Raw genomic sequence first — 21,986 nt, 5'->3', positions numbered from 1 at the left:
CCTGCGTGAGTGACGAGCAGAGCGATGATTGGCTCTGGCTCTGGTGACGAGCAGCAAATCCAGCCATTCCATTGGTTAACGTCGATGACGTAGGAGCGCACTTTTTGAATTGCGGAAGAGAAACGCCGTGGTGCAACCAACCAACAACAAACAAAACATGAATCGGCTGCAGCAGCTTTGCACTGTCGCTGAAGTAAGGAGATAATAACACATACTGTTCATTTACTACGTAGTTAGCGTCGTGTCTTTTACGGGTTTTAAGGTGCAAAGTCCCTAATTAACTGTCGGAAGTTGTCGATACTCGAGTAGTTGTAGCGGTGACAACAACTATTAACTCGGTTAGCCACAAGCTAACGGTTAGCCAGAAGCTAACCGAGCAGCGTTAGCCTCTCGATTGTGTTGTTTCCCCCTCGAAATAAGCGTTCCTCTCTGTTTTGCTGCCTGCCGAAGTTACAAGAATAAGGTAGTTATTCCAAAATGGGTATAATTTGATAAAGTTTCGTCGTGTTTCCCTGTCTGACATGTGCTTTACTTGGTAAGTCAGCAATCTTGTAAACTAATGCAGCTTGCAGTTTGTAGACACTTGTACTTGTTTAGAAACTGCATTAGTTTACAACATGGCTGAAGCCAAGTTGCTACAGTGACTTGTTGGACCTGTCCAGTGGAGCTGAGGAGCTGCCGTAAATGTGTGGTCACTGACGTAACGTAATTGTTAGACTGGGAGAATGGAGCAGGTGAGTGACATTGACAAACTGTGTGGGTGTGTGTCTGTGTGCGGGTGTGTTATCAGACACTTCCATGCTGTTATTGTAACACGGTGGGGGGCGGGTCCTGGTCCTGTCAGCTGTGTGGGGTCTAGCAGAAACCTGATCCCCGGTGGGTCTGAGTCTGACACATGAGCCTCCCTCCCTCCTCCTCCTCCTGTCATGATCAGTAGTGTAGTAGTGTCAGTGTGTAGGACTTTGAAGAATGGACACAGGAATGGAGAGGAGATCTTCCTTTTTACAGTCCACAGATAAGACATATGTTTACCTGTGGACATGTAGACAGTTCCAGGTAGGAGAGGTTCTCTATTTTACAACATTGCCCTTTAGAGGTTATTGTGGGTTGCATAACTCCAACAAACACTAAAGAATCAATACATTTCTTTCAGGCAGGGCTAGACAATTTTAACTGAGAAGGAATTTTACTTGAAAACCTTTTAATTTTACATTTTTTCAGGTTAACACTCTTCTGCCGTGTTTGTTTAACTTGTATTTTCCTACGTAACACACTGACTGTTTGTGCTGCAGCAGGAGCAGGTGGAGTGGGACGACGTGAACAAACTCCTCCAGTATCATGGATTTAAACCGGTGTGCTTTGCAGATCCTGTTGAGAATAAAAACCTTTCAGGTGAGAGTGTCTTTAGCAAATATAACCATTATAGGACTGTGTATGTGTATACCACTGAGGGGAGATGTTGAGCACTGTAAAATATGTGTGTTTAGATCTGGTTCTGCTGGGAAAGGCTTCAGCCGGAGAGATCAGGGCGACGCTGAGGACGATGCTCACGGACTCTGAGAGGAGACAAGCTCTGATACAGGAGCTCATCAAGTCCAACAAGGAACTCAAGTGAGCTACAGTACACACACCACAAACACAGTGTGGAGTTAAGAATAAAATACAACCATTTAGTCTCATTTATCCATTTGGAAACATGGAATTTTTACTTGTAAATGGGTCAATGACGTGATGCAGGTGGTGTAACTGGTATTTTTTCATGTAAATCTGGACTGAAATGTGAAATAAATGTAATTCACTTTTGCAGTGCAACACTATTACAACAAATACAACATTTGTCACATTATTTAGAAGAAAAGCCTTTTATTTTTAGGACCAGAGTTGCTAAAATGCATTAAAATCAAATTATAGAAACACAGAAAAAATCTATTTCAATTTAATGTTTTCAGATGAAAGTATATTTTTATAAGTCCACTTAAATCTACTGTAGGTGGATAAAATATTTAATATCTATTATTCTTTTCTGGTTACACCATTTGACATTTTCAGGGCTTTCTGTCTTACTAATGGTTAAAAAAAAAACATGAATCCAAAAATGTACATTTCAACAAATCTGATGCTTTTTGTGAGTTGATTCAATCTTATAAAATTGTAGTTGTGGATGTTTGATGTGTTTTACCTGCAGTAAATTCAGATGATTGTGCTGCTGGTTTAGAGATAAATGATAAATATACAGTAGCTTGTTAGCCACTTGAGCTTTTCTCTGTGGGTATTTTTTTTGGTCAGCTGTAGTGAAGTGTTGAATTTATCTTTTTATCTATTTACACTTGTGTCAAAAGCTCTGTCATTTACAGCCTCTTTCTATTGAACAAGTGCATTAATATAAACTGGTATTGATGGGTTTTTTTTGTTGTTGTTTTACTGAGGATGTGAACTATCACTTTACACGGTTAAATGAGTGGGGAAAGTAGTTCTTGCGTTGTCCACAGGGTTTCAAATTCCACTTAGAAGTGCTGGAATTGTGTTTATCAATCAGCAGGAAGGTTTATGACAATTTGAAATATGTACAGTGAGTGTCACTGTGCCCATATACTGATCAGATACAACATCGAAGCAACTATTCAATAATGTATATGCAGTGTAGTGGCAGCCAGCTGTCCTGCTGTCATCCAATCTGAGGTGTATGGAAATGTGCAGCCAGCTGATTGTCGGGTCCTTAACCAGCTGATTGTAGCTCCACAGAAGCTGCTGTAATGAAGCCAGGTGTAGATGAAGGTGAAGATGTTGTGTGCTTGGTCAGGGAGGAGGCCCAGCAGCAGATGAGAGCAGCAGCTCATCAGTCTCAGAGAGCCACAGAGCTGCAGACGCTGCTGGACCAGGTCAGGGTCCAAGTCCAGGAGCTGGAGGAGCGACACCTGGACAAGGTGCTGCAGCACGGCAGCCGCATGCAGCAGCTGCAGCAGGAGAAGGAGGAAGAACAGGTCGGTCTGCAACACACAGCTCTGTAAATGACTGGTGAAGAATCCAGTCTGACTGTGTGGAGTTTTTCTGTTTTCAAACATGTTATTTAGTCTCCTACTATTTATTTATTTAATTTAATTTATTTATTGGTTTATTTGGGTGGGACAATGCACATTAATGGACATATAAAAACATGTAAATGTGCCGGATTGTAGCAGCTAGTGCTAGTTTCCATCCGGAGTCCCAAAACATAAAAACAGTACAGTGTCAGAACACACTGTACTGTTTTTATGTTACTATACTTTATAATACTATGTTTAGTATTATAACAAATGTAATGCAGACAACAACACACAACTTTAATGAAATAAAACATTGACATTTAGACAACACTTCCAATGGTAGGGGGACCAAAAGAGTTTCTGAGAGATAAAGTGCAAAAGTGCAAAGGTGCCGGGCCAAAGTGACAAGTGCTAAAGTGCAGCAGTGCATGGGAACCAAGCCCTTAAGTGCACATCGGTTTAGAGTGCCAGATTGTGTTGCACGATGCCCGTACACACAGTTGCACAAGCAGGAGTGTGTAGATATTGCAAGAGATGTGATACATAATTGTGATTATGTAAATACTACTAGAACCAAAAAAGACGTACACTGAAATAACATTATGTACGACTGTTTATGGGATGGATAAGATGGATGAGGATGCAACAATGCAAAACCAGGACAGGGTTTCTTGATGGAGTTGTGCTAGAACGGATTAGGAACACAACGAAACCAAACTGAAAACAAAATATAGTACAGTGTGATATTATTTTATATTGTTGGGAGTTCATAGCGCCCTCTAGCAGCGGCAGTATACCTAGTATTTTCTTCGTCGGCGGTCATTATTACTGTGACTCGGTTTGACCGGTGAAGCTGAGCTGGTGAGTTGATGTGTAAAAGTGATGCAACTTGTGTAAAATATCATGTCAAAGTATCTCATCAAAGTATCATGGCCATTGTTTCTGCTGCTCTGCACTTTGCACTTTGCACTTTATTATCTCCCCACAACATCATATAGGCCTCTGTCAGTATATCTGTGCTTTTATGTTATGTACTGTATGTGTGGTAAATGGATGTTGAATTTTTTAAATGTTTTAATGTTTTTAAATTGCACATTTGGAGTTTGGGGAAACGTAATTTTCCCGAAAGTGTGACACTGTTTCGCCAGGATTTATTAAGTTAACAGAGTTAGGTTAATAAAAACCGTACACCGACCTTGTGATGTTGTGTCCAGAAACGGAGCGAGGAGCTGCAGCTGAAGCTGTGGAGGGAGAAGGAGAAGTCGGCCGAGCTGCAGAGGAAACTCTACTTCACCATCAAGGAGGAAGAGGAGCGACGGAGCGAGAGCAGCCAGCTGCACACGGAGAGGAGGAGTCGACACAACTCTGCAGCAGCAGCAGCAGCAGCAGACCAGGAGTGAGACCTGTTCTACATGATGGAGAGAGCTGAGCTGGTGGTAAATGTAGAGCGTTGTGTCATGTTGTGTGTCTGTGTGTGTGCAGGTTGTCGGATGTGATGATGGTGTATGAAGCTGAAGTGACTCGGCTGAAGGACGAGCTCAGGTACACAACTCTTTCTTAGTTTATGTGTTTATATATATAGGGTTTGTTTTTCTTACTTTATATCCATTCACTATCAAGTTTAAAGCAGAAGGAAGCGGAATATTTGTGTTAATATAAGTCTTAAATAGTCGTATCTTCCGACAGCAATCACTTACCGTATATACTCTTTAAAGTTGTCGCAGTTTCTGATGTGTGGTGGTAACTTGTTCCAGTACTGAGTTCCTTTTACAGAAATAACCATTTGACAAAATTTTGTTCTACGCCTCGGTACATTACAGTCACCTCTTGTTAAGGCTCTGGTTCTTCGCCCTTCATTATTTTTTTTCTGAATGAATGTATTCAGTGGTGGTGGGGCAAGTGCGTTTAAAACTTTGAAAATGAGACAGACATCCATAAAAATCTGATAACTGTCTAAGTCAAGAATGTTAAACTTTTGTAAAACATTTCAATAATGAAAATGAGGAGGTTTCCTGTCCAGAATCTTAACTGTCTTTTTGAAGAGAGACTTGATGGGTTTCAATATACTTTCTGTTGTGTGTGTCCATGTTGTAAAACAATAATTTATGTGTGAGAATATCATGGCATGCATATAGACTTTAGCTTTTCTTGGAGGTGAGAAATGGTCTTATATGGTAGAAATTCGACAGACTTATATTAACACAAATATTGCGCTTACTTCTGCTTTAACTTTTTGGAAATCTGTTGATACAAGTTGCTCAACTACATAAATGAGTCTTGATATCGGTCAGTTCTCTTTAAGACTGTCCTGGTCTGTGTGGTTTGTGATGTAATGTTGAATTGATGGATTTGTTTAAGTTGTGAAAAGGATTTTAATATTTCATTCAACAGTTGATGAATGATTTGTGTCTGTTTATAAACAGAAGCCGCTCTAGATGAGAGAAACTCTGTTGTACCTTGGGGTGTGCACAGTGTGACAGTTCCTCTTTAACTGTAGCTTTACTGTGTTTGATCCAAAGAGGACTAAACCCCCCTGATCATTGTTGGTGTTGATGATGTCCCGTCCATCCATCAGGTCCATCAGAGGAGAAACTGATCCCAGACCAACACAGAGGACGACCAACAGCGCTGCTTCATCCTTTCACACCGCCCTGAAGGTAAAAGCTGCAGAGTTAGAGCCGAGTGTGGTGTGTGTGTGTGTGAGTGAAGCAGAGATGCAGCTGATTCCTGTACACACAGGTTCATAACTGCATCAACAAAAGATGCAGCCTCTGCAAACCTGGAAATGCTGGGCGAGTTGACCACTAAATATCAAAGTAACTATAAAGACAAAACAATGTACAGTATTTATTGAAAATGGACCCATTAACAAATGTAGATTCATCAATATTAATATGAAAATCTCCTCCTTCCTGTGACGTTTTCTCCAATTCCAGTAGGCCTAATTGAATAGTAGTTTATTTTTTCAGATAGGAGCTGTGTTGTATTAAGCAACCCCTCAAGCAGGCTTTAAATGCATCCCATTCTAGACCTGGGTTAGAAGTTGTTCCTTCATCGAATCCCAATACTCAAGAACTTCCTCTCTAATGAACTTAGGGGATTTTTCATTTCGAAGTAGAGAGGTTCTGAATCTCCAAGGACTTGTAGGAGTTTCAGATGAAGATCCAGAACCTAACACCAACACGTCAACTGCAGCGTGATCTGATAAAACAATGTTACCAATTGAAGCAGTGATAGTTACACTCACTAACTGTTTGGATATTAGGAAAAAGTCAATGGATACTTGGGACTTACTGTAGCAATGTTTAACTGGGCCAGGTCTCTTAATTGATTGAAATCTCCCCCAATAATAACATTTTCCCCATTTGTTTCACCACATTGTGTGTGTGTGTGTGTGTGTAGGTGTACGAGCAGCAGCAGAGGGAGAGCAGAGGTCAGATAGAAGAGCTGCAGAAGGAGGTGGAGCAGCTGAAGCAGGAGCTGCTGCACACACAGTGAGTGTGTCGGTCCATCTGCTGAAACACGTGCACGATGTGGCTTTAATGTCAGTGTTGATGTGGACTGTGTGTGTGTGTGTGTGTGTGTGTGTGTGTGAGTGTGTGTGTGTGTGTGTGTGTGTGTGTGTGTGTGTGTGTGTGTGTGTGTGTGTGTGTGTGTGTGCAGGACCACAGTGAAGGAAGCCAAGCTGAACAAACACCCGGTGTGTTGCGGTGTGGACGGATTAAAGAGACGAAGTAAGACCAGGTGGGAAGAGGAGCGGTGCCTTCAGGTGTCACTGTTTATTTGATTATACACTGTTAAAAAAAACAAAACAGAAATGTGGTTTAAAATTCAAAAAAGTAAATTAAAGAGGAAATATAAGAATATATGACATAATATATAACACAAAATATATCTACAAATGTATTTCTGGGTTATATGAAAACAATTGAAATCATATAGTTCAGTTGAGTTTATTTCATTTCATGTCCCAAAGGGCAATTTGGGTTGCAGGTCCTAGAATCACATAAAGGTAAAAACATACAACACAGTATGTATAGTGACATAGAGATGCATTATTATAAATAACAATATAAATAGAATATTCACTAATTGTGATCATATAAGAGATAAAATATAAGAAATACCATTAAAACACTGAATCCAAAATCCAAAATAACACTGTTAAGTTATACAACACAGCAGTGAAATGATGCACTGTGTAAAAAAAAAAAAGATTCAAACTATAACTGGCACATGAATTTTTATTTTTATTTTTTCAAAACTTTATTTAAAAGTTCCAATCACAGTCAGGCATCAAGGAAGTAAATAAACAAATACAGTATGACACATAAAGTGGATGAAGTGCATAAGTCATTACATAGGTAACATAAATATAATAATACAATAAATGAATTTAAATAAAAAGAAGAAAGAAAATTGCAGGACATATTACATTTCTCCAAATATTTCTTCAATTATGTTAACAGTGTGTATAGTACATTTTTTATTATCAATTCTTTTAATACATTCAAGGTAGTTCTTGAAATCAATTTCAAAAACAGGAAAGAAAGGTCGACCTTTGGAAAATTTGGTTTTATGTATGTGGAATTTTGCAATTAGAATAATCAGGTTAATTAAGTGTTGCATTTTCTGCATTATCTTTATTATTATAGTATAACAGTATATCTTTGGCATTTAAATTAATTGGTATGTTGGAATGTGATGTGATGAGCCCTGAGCTAAATCTGGTGTATTTACATTTTTTATAATGTTCATTAATATGCAAAGTCCCGTCACAAATAAACAATAAATGAATGAATGTAAGCTTCAATTTTTTTCCAACTGGAACATGAAATGAAATGAGGTGATGAAGAGACTGTGTGTGTGTGTGTGTGTGTGTGTGTGTGTGTGTGTGTGTGTTTGCAGGTCGTCCAGAGAGGATCAGCTGTGTGCTCACTATCACAACGTAAGCTTCACCGTGTGTTAGTGTGTTAGCATGTGTGTGTTTTACTCAACTTTCCTGTGTGAACACGAGTCCCCTGTGTCGCTCCAGCTGTTGACAGAGGTCAGCGCCATGGTGATGAACCCCCCCGGCGCTCCATCAGGACCACGCTGCAGACAGAGACCAGCTGCTGTCGCTCCAGATGTGACGGGGTTTGACGACGTGATGCCCAGACTGGAGGTTTGGTCCCAGCAGCTGCACCTGCTCAAGGTATCAAACACACAAGCACATGTGTATATGTACAGGGTATCCTGAGGTTAATTGCAAAACCTTTTTAAGACTTTTTAAAGACCTTCCAAAAAAACTTAAAGCACTCATCACCACTTCAAGTTGTCATTAGCATCACATCTTTAACTTACTAAATAGTTAGTTTACAATTAGATAGATAGATAGATAGATAGATAGATAGATAGATAGATAGATAGATAGATAGATAGATAGATAGATAGATAGATAGATAGATACGTTTATTGTCATTGTCATTTCCACAACAACGAAATTAAAAAGTGCATCTCCTGCAGTGCAAAATTTCATAAAAACATTTTTTTTAAAAAAGCATAAAACACACATTGACCACTCATCATTACTCAGTGTTAAGTGCAGTCACTGCTTTGGGGTAGAAACTGTTCTTAAATCTATTATGGCTGCCCTGACCAAAGATTTTCTTGTCATTTGAGGCATTTAGTCGACTAATTGACCCTCCCCAATTGCAGGGACAGTGTAATGACTTCCTGTATCTGGCCCTTCAAATTAAAAGCCCTATAGCCTTTGATACACAGTCCAGTCATATTGATTTGGATGTAATTTTGACAAGACAGGGCTTCAAACGTTCGGGTTTATTTTTTTGTGACCAATTGACCAATGAAAATGTGGTTTAATGACTAATGACTTTTTGTCAGCTAATGCTTGGTTGACTATTTGGGGGCAACAGAATGAGTAACACTTTCAGTTATTCAGGTCAACTTGCTTGGTGAAGTTATAATATTAGAACTAGAGGTGGGCGATGTAGCAAAAATATCATATGAATTTTTTCTAACAGTAAAATCACGATCTTATCCTAATCACAGTTTTTTTTACATTGTATAGTGGCTTGTGCATGCTGGTGGTTTAAAGGGCTTGTACACGTGCCAGTGTAGGTCTATGTGCATAACACAGCAAATGTCTAAGCATTACTTTTATTTTGTTGCAGATTTATTAGGCTACACACAACCAACTCTAAAAATATACTCACAATCACAATAACACACAGTTATTGCCACTACCACTGACTTGTGGCAATAACTGTATGGATTTCCCAGTGCGCGCGCCTGTGCTGATTAACCCACCTACTAGTATATAGATTTGAAAGCAGATGCTGCCACCTACTGGCACAAATGTGTCCAAGACTCACGAACAAAGAAAATGACCAATCTGACTTTAACTGTTGGTTTTTGACTATTTAGCCAATGACTCTGTGGACAATGTGTAGAAGTGAGTGGTGTTGTGTTGTGTTGTGTTGTGTTCAGGAGCTGCAGCGAGGTCTGAGGAGACTGGCAGCCAGAATGTTTCCTGGGCAACTGTGTGACGGCGTCCACGACGACGCAGGAGGTGTGAAGGTGGAGGACATGGTGCTGCTGGTGGACACGATGCTGGAGGACATCTCTGCTGCTGCTGCTGCTGCTGAGGATGACAAGGTTGACCTCTTTTTTTAACTTAACTTTAAACTATATTTTTATTGTTTTTTTAACAGAAAAAAATAGATCCATATTTGCTATATCTGGTGCTAAACAGAACAGGTTTTTTTTTGACAGTTTCTTCTGACATGAGACAAACAGGACATATAGTATAGTATAAAATAAATGGCACAACAGCAGAATAGCACTAATTCAGTTTTTATAGACATTAAATTGAAAAAAAGGTTGCCAGAGTTTTAAAAATATTTCCTCTTTGGCAGATAATATAATATAATATACCTGATTTTCTTCAACCACATTTCAAATGTAGGAGCACTTTCCAAGATTTCCAAGACTGTAAAATTAGCTTTCTGGCTAACAATGTAGAAAGGGAAATAGCTATACAACTATAGAGGGATTATCAGCCTACGTCACTGACGTTCTACTGCGCATGTCGCCTGCAGAAAGAGAGCAGCAAGAGCCGTGATCGTGTCTTTTTGTGCTGTTAGTTGCACTAATTGTTTTGATAGAAATAACAAAACGTGCAAAATTTACTGAATAGCGTCAACTTGCACCCCTTTCAAGGCAAACGAGAGAGAAAATAGTTACATTGGCAATGAATTTCGAGCAATAACGTGTTAGATACGTTGGTTTGAATGGTGATAAAGCTGGATATGCCCACAGGCACAGCTGTAGAACTGCAGTGAATGAGTTGTGAAATAAGTGGGATAGTGTCCCTTCTTCACTTTGACACTTAGAATAGTGTAGTCTATGTACTACCTTGATATGCTTAGTTGTGACACTGGCTGTGTGTGTTTTGAACGTTGTTTCAAACTATGTGGGTTTGGTTGAACATCGTTGATGCTTAATATATTGCTTTACTCCTCTTTTATGTGCCAGTTTTACTGTAGGACAGAATAGAACACCGTTTGTTTACTATGGTCACTTCCGTCCCTCCCACACACCGTTTTTCGGTCAGTTGTTGAAAATTGAGTCCTTTATGTGTTATGAATATTCTTGATACAATTCTCCCATATCTCATCTGAAATGTCCCTATCCAAAGGCTTTTTAAGTGTTTTTAAGTTGAGCTGAGTCCAGCAAGACCGTCTTCACTCTGTGTGTGTGTGTGTGTTGTGTGTCTGTCCAGGTGCTGCGGAGCCCCACCAAGTTCACTCTGGCGTCCATGGTGTCTCACTTCCAGAAGCTGTTTGACGTGTCGTCCCTCAGCGGCGTGTTCCCCCGCATGAACGAGGTGTACAGCTGCCTGGGGGAGACCAGCACCGCCATGAAGAACCTGAGAGACCTGCTGCACCTCGGTACGACACAACGTCCTCATTTTACAGTTTTTCTCAATCGCTTCGGTGCTTTTCTCACATCACTATTAACATCTGCACAACAGTTTAGTGCATTTCTCAAAACAATTATTACAAACTGCAAAAACCTAGTGGATGACCTGCAAAAGCGCGTCACTTTGCTCAAAATAGATTGTCCATCCCTCAAAAGGAAAAATACACTACAGTCATCTACAACAAACATAAGAAACACTCTTTGGGTACAACTTTATGTAAATCTGTTCTCTAGTGAAGCCGAAAGTCATTTAAATGTACAGTAAATGTAAAAAGTTCTTGTCCCACTGTATCTTACAGTAATGCCTGACACAATGACAGTAATGTAGTGCAGATTGTTTAGTGCTGAATTACTGTCCAATACCATACATACCTGTTCTTCCTTACTGAAATGTTTGAATAATTGAATTCACAGAGCTTCTCCCAACATTTATTTTGATAACTAGTTCAACAATTTTGTATGTAATGACTCAAGCAATGAAATGAGGGAACGACTATTCAGCGTTCAAAAGTGTAGTTCATTTTGACTGACAGGACATAAACAAATGATAATGTTATAAAACAGCAGAGAATTGTATGAAAGCAACTGATACATGTCCAAAACGGTTTGCAATTTGTTCAGAGGAAGGAGAAACTGCTGCTATGATGTGGACAAATGACTACATGAACTAATAGTTATGAGAACTTTCATTCTGATCTGGAAAAAGCACCAAAGTGATTGAGAAAAACTGTAAAAGGTACTATACTATACTGCGCTTAGATGGGACCGGTACTTTCATTTTGTCGATTTGTGTCTTGGTCTTGATTCTGTGGCGCTGCACCACACATTGGTCTACGTATGGGAAACAATAGGTGTGTGTGTGTTTGGGTGAAATGAACGTTGTGTTTCATTCTATAAACTACTGAGAACAATTTCTCCCAAAAATTACAACTGGTCAAAATAACAAAAAAAGATGCAGTGTTTTCAGACCTCAAATAATGCAAAGAAAACAAGTTGATATTCATTTTTAAACAGACCACTAATTATTTAATTTAGGAAGAGTTCAGATTAATATAGATGGAAATTTCAATTTTAATCCTGCAGCAGCAGTGATTGTTTACTGATTTACTGATACATATGTTATAGTTCTAAGATTTTCTATTAAAATAAAGCCAATAATGACATTTTTTGTGTTCTCTTTGTATTTGGAAAAGTATCGAAAAATGTGTGTGTAATGAGAGCGTTGTTGTGTTGATGTTTGTCAGACAGCAGAGCTTCAGCTGCCCAGGTGGTGCAGCAGGCGTCCCAGCTGGTTTCCTCCAGGTCAAAGGTGGATGAGTTGCTAGGAGACGCCGACATCGACAGGTCAGCTAAGAGACACACACACACACAGAGTTGTGAGACGTTTGTTGAAGCAGAGCAGCAGGTTGTGTTACAGTTTTTTCTCAATTGCTTTGGTGCTTTTTCTCAGATCAGAATGAAAGTTCTCATAACTATTAGTTCATTTGTCCACATCATAGCAGCAGTTTCTCCTTCCTCTGAACAAACTGCAAATGCTGTTTTACAACATTATCATTTGTTTATGTCATGTCAGTCAAAATGAACTATACTTATCAACGCTGAATAGTCTTTCCCTATAAAACTAATAGTCCTCATTTCATTGCTTGAGTCATTACATACAAAATTGTTGAACTAGTAATTTTAAATGTTGGGAGAAGCACTGTGAATTCAATTATTCAAACATTTCAGGGAGAGCAGGTAATTGGACTGTATTGGACAGTAATTCAGCACTAAACAATCTGCACTACATTACTGTCATTGTGTCAGGCCTTAATGTAAGTTACAGTGGGACAAGAACTTTTTACATTTAGACTTACAGCTTCAATAGACTGTCACTAGACTGTAATGTATTTTTCTTTTGCACAATGTTGTGAACAAATCAGATTTGCAAAGAGCATATGCAGTAAAAAAAAAAAAAAAAAAAAGCATACATATTCAGTATCAGTTACTTAACTAAATACAATAACGTTTTCCTGTATTTATCACATGGCTGTACAAGTAGTTCATTGTGCTGTCTTGAGTATTTTCAGGTAGTGTCATGACTTTTTTGCATTGGCTTTGTCATGTTTTCATTATGACAGTTTATTCTCTATCTTGTTCATAAACGATGGTGTGAAGACTTCTCGTTTTGACGACACTGACAGTTTCATTGACATGAATACTTTGCTTTTGAGGGATGGACAATCCATTTTGAGCAAGTGACGCGCTTTTGCAGGTTATCCACTAGGTTTTACAGTTTGTAATAATTGTTTAGAGAAATGCACTAACTGTTGTGCAAATGTTAAGAGTGATGTGAGAAAAGCACCGAAGCGACTGAGGAAAACTGAATGCACTAGGCTACTGTTACCACTTTATCTGTGTGTAGGCTGATGCATAATTAGGCCATAAAGTATTTGCTATTGGGTGGAAACAAGTAACATGTAAAACCCTCCTTTACTGAATGAATTTAGTCTAGTTTCAGTCTAGTTTTAGTCTAGTTTCAGTCTAGTTTTAGTCTAGTTTTAGTCTAGTTTTAGTGTAGTTTTAGTCTAGTTTTAGTGTAGTTTTAGTGTAGTTTTAGTGTAGTTTCAGTCTAGTTTTAGTGTAGTTTTAGTCTAGTTTTAGTCTAGTTTTAGTCTAGTTTCAGTCTAGTTTTAGTGTAGTTTCAGTCTAGTTTTAGTGTAGTTTTAGTGTAGTTTTAGTCTAGTTTTAGTCTAGTTTCAGTCTAGTTTTAGTGTAGTTTTAGTGTAGTTTTAGTGTAGTTTTAGTCTAGTTTCAGTCTAGTTTTAGTCTAGTTTCAGTCTAGTTTCAGTCTAGTTTTAGTCTAGTTTTAGTCTAGTTTCAGTCTAGTTTTAGTGTAGTTTTAGTGTAGTTTCAGTCTAGTTTCAGTCTAGTTTTAGTGTAGTTTTAGTCTAGTTTTAGTCTAGTTTTAGTCTAGTTTTAGTCTAGTTTCAGTCTAGTTTCAGTGTAGTTTCAGTCTAGTTTCAGTCTAGTTTTAGTCTAGTTTTAGTCTAGTTTTAGTCTAGTTTTAGTCTAGTTTCAGTCTAGTTTTAGTGTAGTTTCAGTCTAGTTTCAGTCTAGTTTTAGTGTAGTTTTAGTCTAGATTTAGTCTAGTTTTAGTCTAGTTTCAGTCTAGTTTTAGTGTAGTTTTAGTGTAGTTTTAGTCTAGTTTTAGTCTAGTTTTAGTCTAGTTTCAGTCTAGTTTTAGTGTAGTTTCAGTCTAGTTTTAGTGTAGTTTTAGTGTAGTTTTAGTCTAGTTTTAGTCTAGTTTCAGTCTAGTTTTAGTGTAGTTTTAGTGTAGTTTTAGTGTAGTTTTAGTCTAGTTTCAGTCTAGTTTTAGTCTAGTTTCAGTCTAGTTTTAGTCTAGTTTTAGTCTAGTTTCAGTCTAGTTTTAGTCTAGTTTTAGTCTAGTTTCAGTCTAGTTTTAGTGTAGTTTTAGTGTAGTTTCAGTCTAGTTTCAGTCTAGTTTCAGTCTAGTTTTAGTGTAGTTTTAGTGTAGTTTCAGTCTAGTTTCAGTCTAGTTTTAGTGTAGTTTTAGTGTAGTTTCAGTCTAGTTTCAGTCTAGTTTCAGTCTAGTTTCAGTCTAGTTTTAGTGTAGTTTTAGTGTAGTTTCAGTCTAGTTTCAGTCTAGTTTCAGTCTAGTTTTAGTGTAGTTTCAGTCTAGTTTCAGTCTAGTTTCAGTCTAGTTTCAGTCTAGTTTTAGTGTAGTTTCAGTCTAGTTTTAGTGTAGTTTCAGTCTAGATTTAGTCTAGTTTCAGTCTAGATTTAGTCTAGTTTCAGTCTAGATTTAGTCTAGTTTCAGTCTAGTTTTAGTCTAGTTTCAGTCTAGATTTAGTCTAGTTTCAGTCTAGTTTTAGTCTAGTTTTAGTCAGTCGTTTTTCTGCTGGATTATATTTAAAATACTAGACTAAAACCTTTTTGAGTTTTCGTCGACTAAAACTAGACTAAAATGATCACATATAGAAATGACTCAAATTGACTAAAACTAATAAGTATTTTGGTCAAAAAGACTAAGACTAAATCTAAAATGCCTGTGTTTTGTGTTTTGCAGCATTATTGTCAAAGTGAAGCAGCACGACGAGTTCTTCACACCGTTCCAGATGCTGATGATGGACATGTTCCTGATCCTGGGTCAGTTTGACACTTCACTCTGTTGTGAAGAGCATGTGATGTGATTGTTGTGTTGCTTCCTGATGATGTGTTTTTCATGGATTGCGTTGTGCATTTGTGTGTTTCAGGAGTGAGTCGCCTGGACGACGTCCTCCCTGCTGTCAGGACCTGTCTAGTTTCAGTCTAGTTTTAGTCTAGTTTCAGTCTAGTTTTAGTCTAGTTTCAGTCTAGTTTTAGTGTAGTTTCAGTCTAGTTTTAGTCTAGTTTTAGTCTAGTTTTAGTGTAGTTTTAGTCTAGTTTTAGTGTAGTTTTAGTGTAGTTTTAGTGTAGTTTCAGTCTAGTTTTAGTGTAGTTTTAGTCTAGTTTTAGTCTAGTTTTAGTCTAGTTTCAGTCTAGTTTTAGTGTAGTTTCAGTCTAGTTTTAGTGTAGTTTTAGTGTAGTTTTAGTCTAGTTTTAGTCTAGTTTCAGTCTAGTTTTAGTGTAGTTTTAGTGTAGTTTTAGTGTAGTTTTAGTCTAGTTTCAGTCTAGTTTTAGTCTAGTTTCAGTCTAGTTTCAGTCTAGTTTTAGTCTAGTTTTAGTCTAGTTTCAGTCTAGTTTTAGTGTAGTTTTAGTGTAGTTTCAGTCTAGTTTCAGTCTAGTTTTAGTGTAGTTTTAGTCTAGTTTTAGTCTAGTTTTAGTCTAGTTTTAGTCTAGTTTCAGTCTAGTTTCAGTGTAGTTTCAGTCTAGTTTCAGTCTAGTTTTAGTCTAGTTTTAGTCTAGTTTTAGTCTAGTTTTAGTCTAGTTTCAGTCTAGTTTTAGTGTAGTTTCAGTCTAGTTTCAGTCTAGTTTTAGTGTAGTTTTAGTCTAGATTTAGTCTAGTTTTAGTCTAGTTTCAGTCTAGTTTCAGTCTAGTTTTAGTGTAGTTTTAGTGTAGTTTTAGTCTAGTTTTAGTCTAGTTTTAGTCTAGTTTCAGTCTAGTTTTAGTGTAGTTTCAGTCTAGTTTTAGTGTAGTTTTAGTGTAGTTTTAGTCTAGTTTTAGTCTAGTTTCAGTCTAGTTTTAGTGTAGTTTTAGTGTAGTTTTAGTGTAGTTTTAGTCTAGTTTCAGTCTAGTTTTAGTCTAGTTTCAGTCTAGTTTTAGTCTAGTTTTAGTCTAGTTTCAGTCTAGTTTTAGTCTAGTTTTAGTCTAGTTTCAGTCTAGTTTTAGTGTAGTTTTAGTGTAGTTTCAGTCTAGTTTCAGTCTAGTTTCAGTCTAGTTTTAGTGTAGTTTTAGTGTAGTTTCAGTCTAGTTTCAGTCTAGTTTTAGTGTAGTTTTAGTGTAGTTTCAGTCTAGTTTCAGTCTAGTTTCAGTCTAGTTTCAGTCTAGTTTTAGTGTAGTTTTAGTGTAGTTTCAGTCTAGTTTCAGTCTAGTTTCAGTCTAGTTTTAGTGTAGTTTCAGTCTAGTTTCAGTCTAGTTTCAGTCTAGTTTCAGTCTAGTTTTAGTGTAGTTTCAGTCTAGTTTTAGTGTAGTTTCAGTCTAGATTTAGTCTAGTTTCAGTCTAGTTTCAGTCTAGTTTCAGTCTAGATTTAGTCTAGTTTCAGTCTAGTTGTAGTCTAGTTTCAGTCTAGTTGTAGTCTAGTTTCAGTCTAGTTTCAGTCTAGATTTAGTCTAGTTTCAGTCTAGTTTCAGTCTAGTTTCAGTCTAGATTTAGTCTAGTTTTAGTCTAGTTTCAGTCTAGATTTAGTCTAGTTTCAGTCTAGTTTCAGTCTAGTTTCAGTCTAGATTTAGTCTAGTTTTAGTCTAGTTTCAGTCTAGATTTAGTCTAGTTTCAGTCTAGTTGTAGTCTAGTTTCAGTCTAGTTGTAGTCTAGTTTCAGTCTAGTTTCAGTCTAGTTTTAGTCTAGTTTTAGTCTAGTTTCAGTCTAGTTTTAGTGTAGTTTTAGTGTAGTTTCAGTCTAGTTTCAGTCTAGTTTTAGTGTAGTTTCAGTCTAGATTTAGTCTAGTTTTAGTCTAGTTTCAGTCTAGTTTTAGTGTAGTTTTAGTGTAGTTTCAGTCTAGTTTCAGTCTAGTTTCAGTCTAGTTTTAGTGTAGTTTCAGTCTAGATTTAGTCTAGTTTCAGTCTAGTTTCAGTCTAGTTTCAGTCTAGATTTAGTCTAGTTTCAGTCTAGTTGTAGTCTAGTTTCAGTCTAGATTTAGTCTAGTTTCAGTCTAGTTTCAGTCTAGTTTCAGTCTAGATTTAGTCTAGTTTCAGTCTAGTTTCAGTCTAGTTTCAGTCTAGATTTAGTCTAGTTTCAGTCTAGTTTTAGTGTAGTTTCAGTCTAGATTTAGTCTAGTTTCAGTCTAGTTTCAGTCTAGTTTCAGTCTAGTTTCAGTCTAGTTGTAGTCTAGTTTCAGTCTAGTTTCAGTCTAGATTTAGTCTAGTTTCAGTCTAGTTTCAGTCTAGTTTCAGTCTAGTTTCAGTCTAGTTTCAGTCTAGATTTAGTCTAGTTTTAGTCTAGTTTCAGTCTAGATTTAGTCTAGTTTCAGTCTAGTTTCAGTCTAGTTTCAGTCTAGATTTAGTCTAGTTTTAGTCTAGTTTCAGTCTAGATTTAGTCTAGTTTCAGTCTAGTTGTAGTCTAGTTTCAGTCTAGTTTTAGTCTAGTTTCAGTCTAGTTTCAGTCTAGTTTTAGTCTAGTGTCAGTCTAGTTTCAGTCTAGTTTTAGTGTAGTTTCAGTCTAGATTTAGTCTAGTTTCAGTCTAGTTTCAGTCTAGTTTCAGTCTAGATTTAGTCTAGTTTCAGTCTAGTTGTAGTCTAGTTTCAGTCTAGATTTAGTCTAGTTTCAGTCTAGTTTCAGTCTAGTTTCAGTCTAGATTTAGTCTAGTTTCAGTCTAGTTTCAGTCTAGTTTCAGTCTAGATTTAGTCTAGTTTCAGTCTAGTTTTAGTGTAGTTTCAGTCTAGATTTAGTCTAGTTTCAGTCTAGTTTCAGTCTAGTTTCAGTCTAGATTTAGTCTAGTTTCAGTCTAGTTTCAGTCTAGTTTCAGTCTAGTTTCAGTCTAGTTTCAGTCTAGATTTAGTCTAGTTTTAGTCTAGTTTCAGTCTAGATTTAGTCTAGTTTCAGTCTAGTTTCAGTCTAGTTTCAGTCTAGATTTAGTCTAGTTTTAGTCTAGTTTCAGTCTAGATTTAGTCTAGTTTTAGTCTAGTTTCAGTCTAGATTTAGTCTAGTTTCAGTCTAGTTTTAGTCTAGTTTCAGTCTAGTTTTAGTGTAGTTTCAGTCTAGATTTAGTCTAGTTTCAGTCTAGTTGTAGTCTAGTTTCAGTCTAGTTGTAGTCTAGTTTCAGTCTAGATTTAGTCTAGTTTTAGTCTAGTTTCAGTCTAGATTTAGTCTAGTTTCAGTCTAGTTGTAGTCTAGTTTCAGTCTAGTTTTAGTCTAGTTTCAGTCTAGTTTTAGTCTAGTTTCAGTCTAGATTTAGTCTAGTTTTAGTGTAGTTTCAGTCTAGTTTTAGTCTAGTTTTAGTCTAGTTTTAGTGTAGTTTTAGTCTAGTTTTAGTCTAGTTTCAGTCTAGTTTTAGTGTAGTTTCAGTCTAGTTTTAGTGTAGTTTTAGTCTAGTTTTAGTCTAGTTTCAGTCTAGTTTTAGTGTAGTTTCAGTCTAGTTTTAGTGTAGTTTTAGTGTAGTTTTAGTCTAGTTTTAGTCTAGTTTCAGTCTAGTTTTAGTGTAGTTTTAGTGTAGTTTTAGTGTAGTTTTAGTCTAGTTTCAGTCTAGTTTTAGTCTAGTTTCAGTCTAGTTTTAGTCTAGTTTCAGTCTAGTTTCAGTCTAGTTTCAGTCTAGATTTAGTCTAGTTTCAGTCTAGTTGTAGTCTAGTTTCAGTCTAGTTGTAGTCTAGTTTCAGTCTAGTTTCAGTCTAGATTTAGTCTAGTTTCAGTCTAGTTTCAGTCTAGATTTAGTCTAGTTTCAGTCTAGTTTCAGTCTAGATTTAGTCTAGTTTTAGTCTAGTTTCAGTCTAGATTTAGTCTAGTTTTAGTCTAGTTTCAGTCTAGATTTAGTCTAGTTTCAGTCTAGTTTTAGTCTAGTTTTAGTCAGTCGTTTTTCTGCTGGATTATATTTAAAATACTAGACTAAAACCTTTTTGAGTTTTCGTCGACTAAAACTAGACTAAAATGATCACATATAGAAATGACTCAAATTGACTAAAACTAATAAGTATTTTGGTCAAAAAGACTAAGACTAAATCTAAAATGCCTGTGTTTTGTGTTTTGCAGCATTATTGTCAAAGTGAAGCAGCACGACGAGTTCTTCACACCGTTCCAGATGCTGATGATGGACATGTTCCTGATCCTGGGTCAGTTTGACACTTCACTCTGTTGTGAAGAGCATGTGATGTGATTGTTGTGTTGCTTCCTGATGATGTGTTTTTCATGGATTGCGTTGTGCATTTGTGTGTTTCAGGAGTGAGTCGCCTGGACGACGTCCTCCCTGCTGTCAGGACTTTGAAACAGAGTGTTTATTGATATGTATGTGTGTGAGAGAGAGAGTTTTTTATGATTAAAATAAGTGTGTGTGAAGTGCATGAGTTGGTTGCAAGCTACAAAGTGTAATATCCATATATATCCAGTGAATGTGAGACAGTTAACCACTCTGTGCAAAAAAGTGTCTTTGTGTGTGTGTGTCCTTTTGTACTTTGGATATGTAGTAAAAGAGCTGTGGATGTTTGTGCTTCTGCCTTTCCAGGTTGACACAGGTGCTCCTACATGTCCCACAATGCATTAGTGCAGCATGTGACTGCTACTTTGACTCTGAATGTCCATTGATGTGTGTGTGAGTGTGTAATTTTCTTGTAAATAAAAACCAGTGAGTGTGTGGAGTGTTTTTTTTCTGCTTTGGTACAAAAACAGGGGCCAGTAGAAGTTCCAACACAGTCAACCTGTAGCAGCAGCAGCACAGTGGGTAAAGCTGCTGCCTATGGAGCCGAGGGTCGAGGGATCGATCCCCCACGCGCGTGTGGGTCGTGCGTTGCTTTTCTTTGGAGCGTTTGGTGTCAAAGTGAAGGTTAAGTACGAGCGAAAAACAGAGAGTTGGCAACCCGGAGCGTGGCTGTGGGGTTAGTGACCGAGGCTGCGGAGCCAATGATACACGGTTCACGACCCGCCATGGGGAGCTCAGGGTGACGAGATACAAACTAGTTACACAGGCTGGGCGGTCTGATGGGTTGATCGACTGTAAGACTGGGCTGAGGGCCCGCAGTTCAGTTCCAAGGTCATCAATGCATCTCATGGCACAGTCGGTGAGTCGGGGCAGCGGCAGGTTAGTTGGCACAGACTGGACGGTCTGATGGGTTGATGGCTGAAGACTGGGCTGAGGGCCCGCGGTTCAGTTCCAAAGTCATCAATGCATCTCATGGTACAGTCTGTGTGGGGGGCAGGTACAGAGAGACAGAGTAGAGTAGGTGGCTGGTGAAGTGTTCCCTGTGCTGAGGGCCCGCAGCGCAGAGTTCATGAGCCAGTCACAGAGCAGGAAGAGCACCCAGGACAGGGTGGTGTGCGGGCACCACCAGGGGGTGCAAGAGGAAGAAGAGAGAAGAGTAGCAGAGGGAGAGCAGGAGGAAAGAGGAAGAGAAGGAAGAAAGAGAGAAGGAGGAAGAAGAAGAAGAAGAAAGAGGAAGAAGAAGAAGGAGGAGGAAGAAAGAGGAAGAAGAAGAAGGAGGAGGAAGAAAGAGGAAGAAGAAGGAGGAAGAAAGAGGAAGAAGAAGAAGGAGGAAGAAAGAGGAAGAAGAAGAAGAAGGAGGAAGAAAGAGGAAGAAGAAGAAGAAGGAGGAAGAAAGAGGAAGAAGAAGAAGAAGGAGGAAGAAAGAGGAAGAATTTTTTTTATTTTTATTTTTATTTTATAAGTCCAACTCCAAAGTGGGAGTGAGTTGAAGTTGTGGGGAGTTGAAGTTTGGGAGAGTTGGAAGTTTTGGGAGAAGTGTGTGGGGGGGGTTAGGGTTTAAAAAAAAAAAAAAAAAACTTATAATATATATATAAAAAAAAATTTAAAAAAGGGTTTGACTTACTATATATAAAATTGGGGTAAAATCTGGGGGTTGACTTTATAGAAAAAAAATAGGGCATATTGGAACGTCGGGGAGGTGGAGCGTGATGGGACCCGAAAGATGTCGTCCGATAAGATTGATTGTGACTTCACCCCTCCAGCCCCCCCCACTTCCCCCCTTCCTCTCCTCCAGTTCAGGCTTCACTTGGTAAATTCAATGCTGCCCCTCATCCCTCCCAGGAGATTCAACAATCTAGCCTCAAAGAACAAGTGACTCCGACTGTCGTTAGAACACAATAGAACGAAGTCAAAACCAACTTCCCATGTCGTTGGCACTTGGAGCACACAAAAAAAAAGGGTCACCCTTGTGAACGCCCACACAAGCGTGGACCAGTCCCAGCCATGAACTGATGAAGCCTCTTGGATGAGAGGTGCATCTTCCTAGACAAATAACTAAGTCCAGTTGCTTTCCAGAAACACCCAATGATGGTGATTGGGGCCAGCCCCCCTCCTCCTCCTCCTCCCTCCCAGCCCCCCCCCCCCCCCCCGACAACCACCTTTCTTGCCACTAAGTGGCTGGTGGCCGCCCACAAAGCAGCTCAACAAATCCTTGTCCACAAACTACAACATCCAAACACAGTTGCAGTCTGTACATCCACAACTCTTTACACACATGTCCAGTCATCAAGTCTCTATGCATTTGTTCTTCAGCCACACAATCAACAACACCTCCACAATTCCCATCTGCAACCCAAACATGTTGCAGCATTCAACTACTTGGAACTTTACTTCCATGCTAAGCATGGAACGTTTTGCACACTTTCAAAGTTAAAAGCATAACTGGACTCAAATTGCTTCCTAAACATGTGTGCTGCATGCAACTATACCACATGA

General features: G+C 38.2%; 1 protein-coding gene across 1 annotated transcript; it reads left to right on the top strand.

The window, feature by feature from the left end:
* cep70 (centrosomal protein 70) lies at positions 1-19,925 on the top strand. Its single transcript, XM_083988275.1, has 16 exons — positions 1-734; positions 1,293-1,392; positions 1,488-1,611; positions 2,801-2,981; positions 4,238-4,419; positions 4,506-4,565; positions 5,599-5,680; positions 6,426-6,517; positions 6,687-6,767; positions 7,932-7,971; positions 8,059-8,217; positions 9,513-9,680; positions 10,807-10,975; positions 12,251-12,350; positions 15,076-15,155; positions 19,515-19,925. The coding sequence occupies exons 1-16, from the start codon at positions 726-728 to the stop codon at positions 19,574-19,576; spliced, it is 1,689 nt and encodes a 562-aa protein (XP_083844401.1). The 5' UTR covers positions 1-725; the 3' UTR covers positions 19,577-19,925.
* The last annotated feature ends 2,061 nt before the right edge of the window (positions 19,926-21,986 follow it).

Source organism: Trachurus trachurus (genome assembly GCF_905171665.1).
Source record: "Trachurus trachurus genome assembly, chromosome: 2".
In the NCBI taxonomy this organism is placed as follows: Eukaryota; Metazoa; Chordata; class Actinopteri; order Carangiformes; family Carangidae; genus Trachurus; species Trachurus trachurus.
The sequence above is the reverse complement of the archived record's forward strand: the minus strand, read 5'-3'. Positions and strand labels throughout refer to the sequence as shown.

Excerpts from the sequence above, each read along its gene's own strand:
- cep70 (XM_083988275.1), top strand. Across the intron at positions 9,681-10,806 it reads CTGCTGCTGAGGATGACAAG|GTGCTGCGGAGCCCCACCAA; the intron begins GTTGACCTCTTT and ends GTGTCTGTCCAG. Across the intron at positions 10,976-12,250 it reads GAGAGACCTGCTGCACCTCG|ACAGCAGAGCTTCAGCTGCC; the intron begins GTACGACACAAC and ends GATGTTTGTCAG.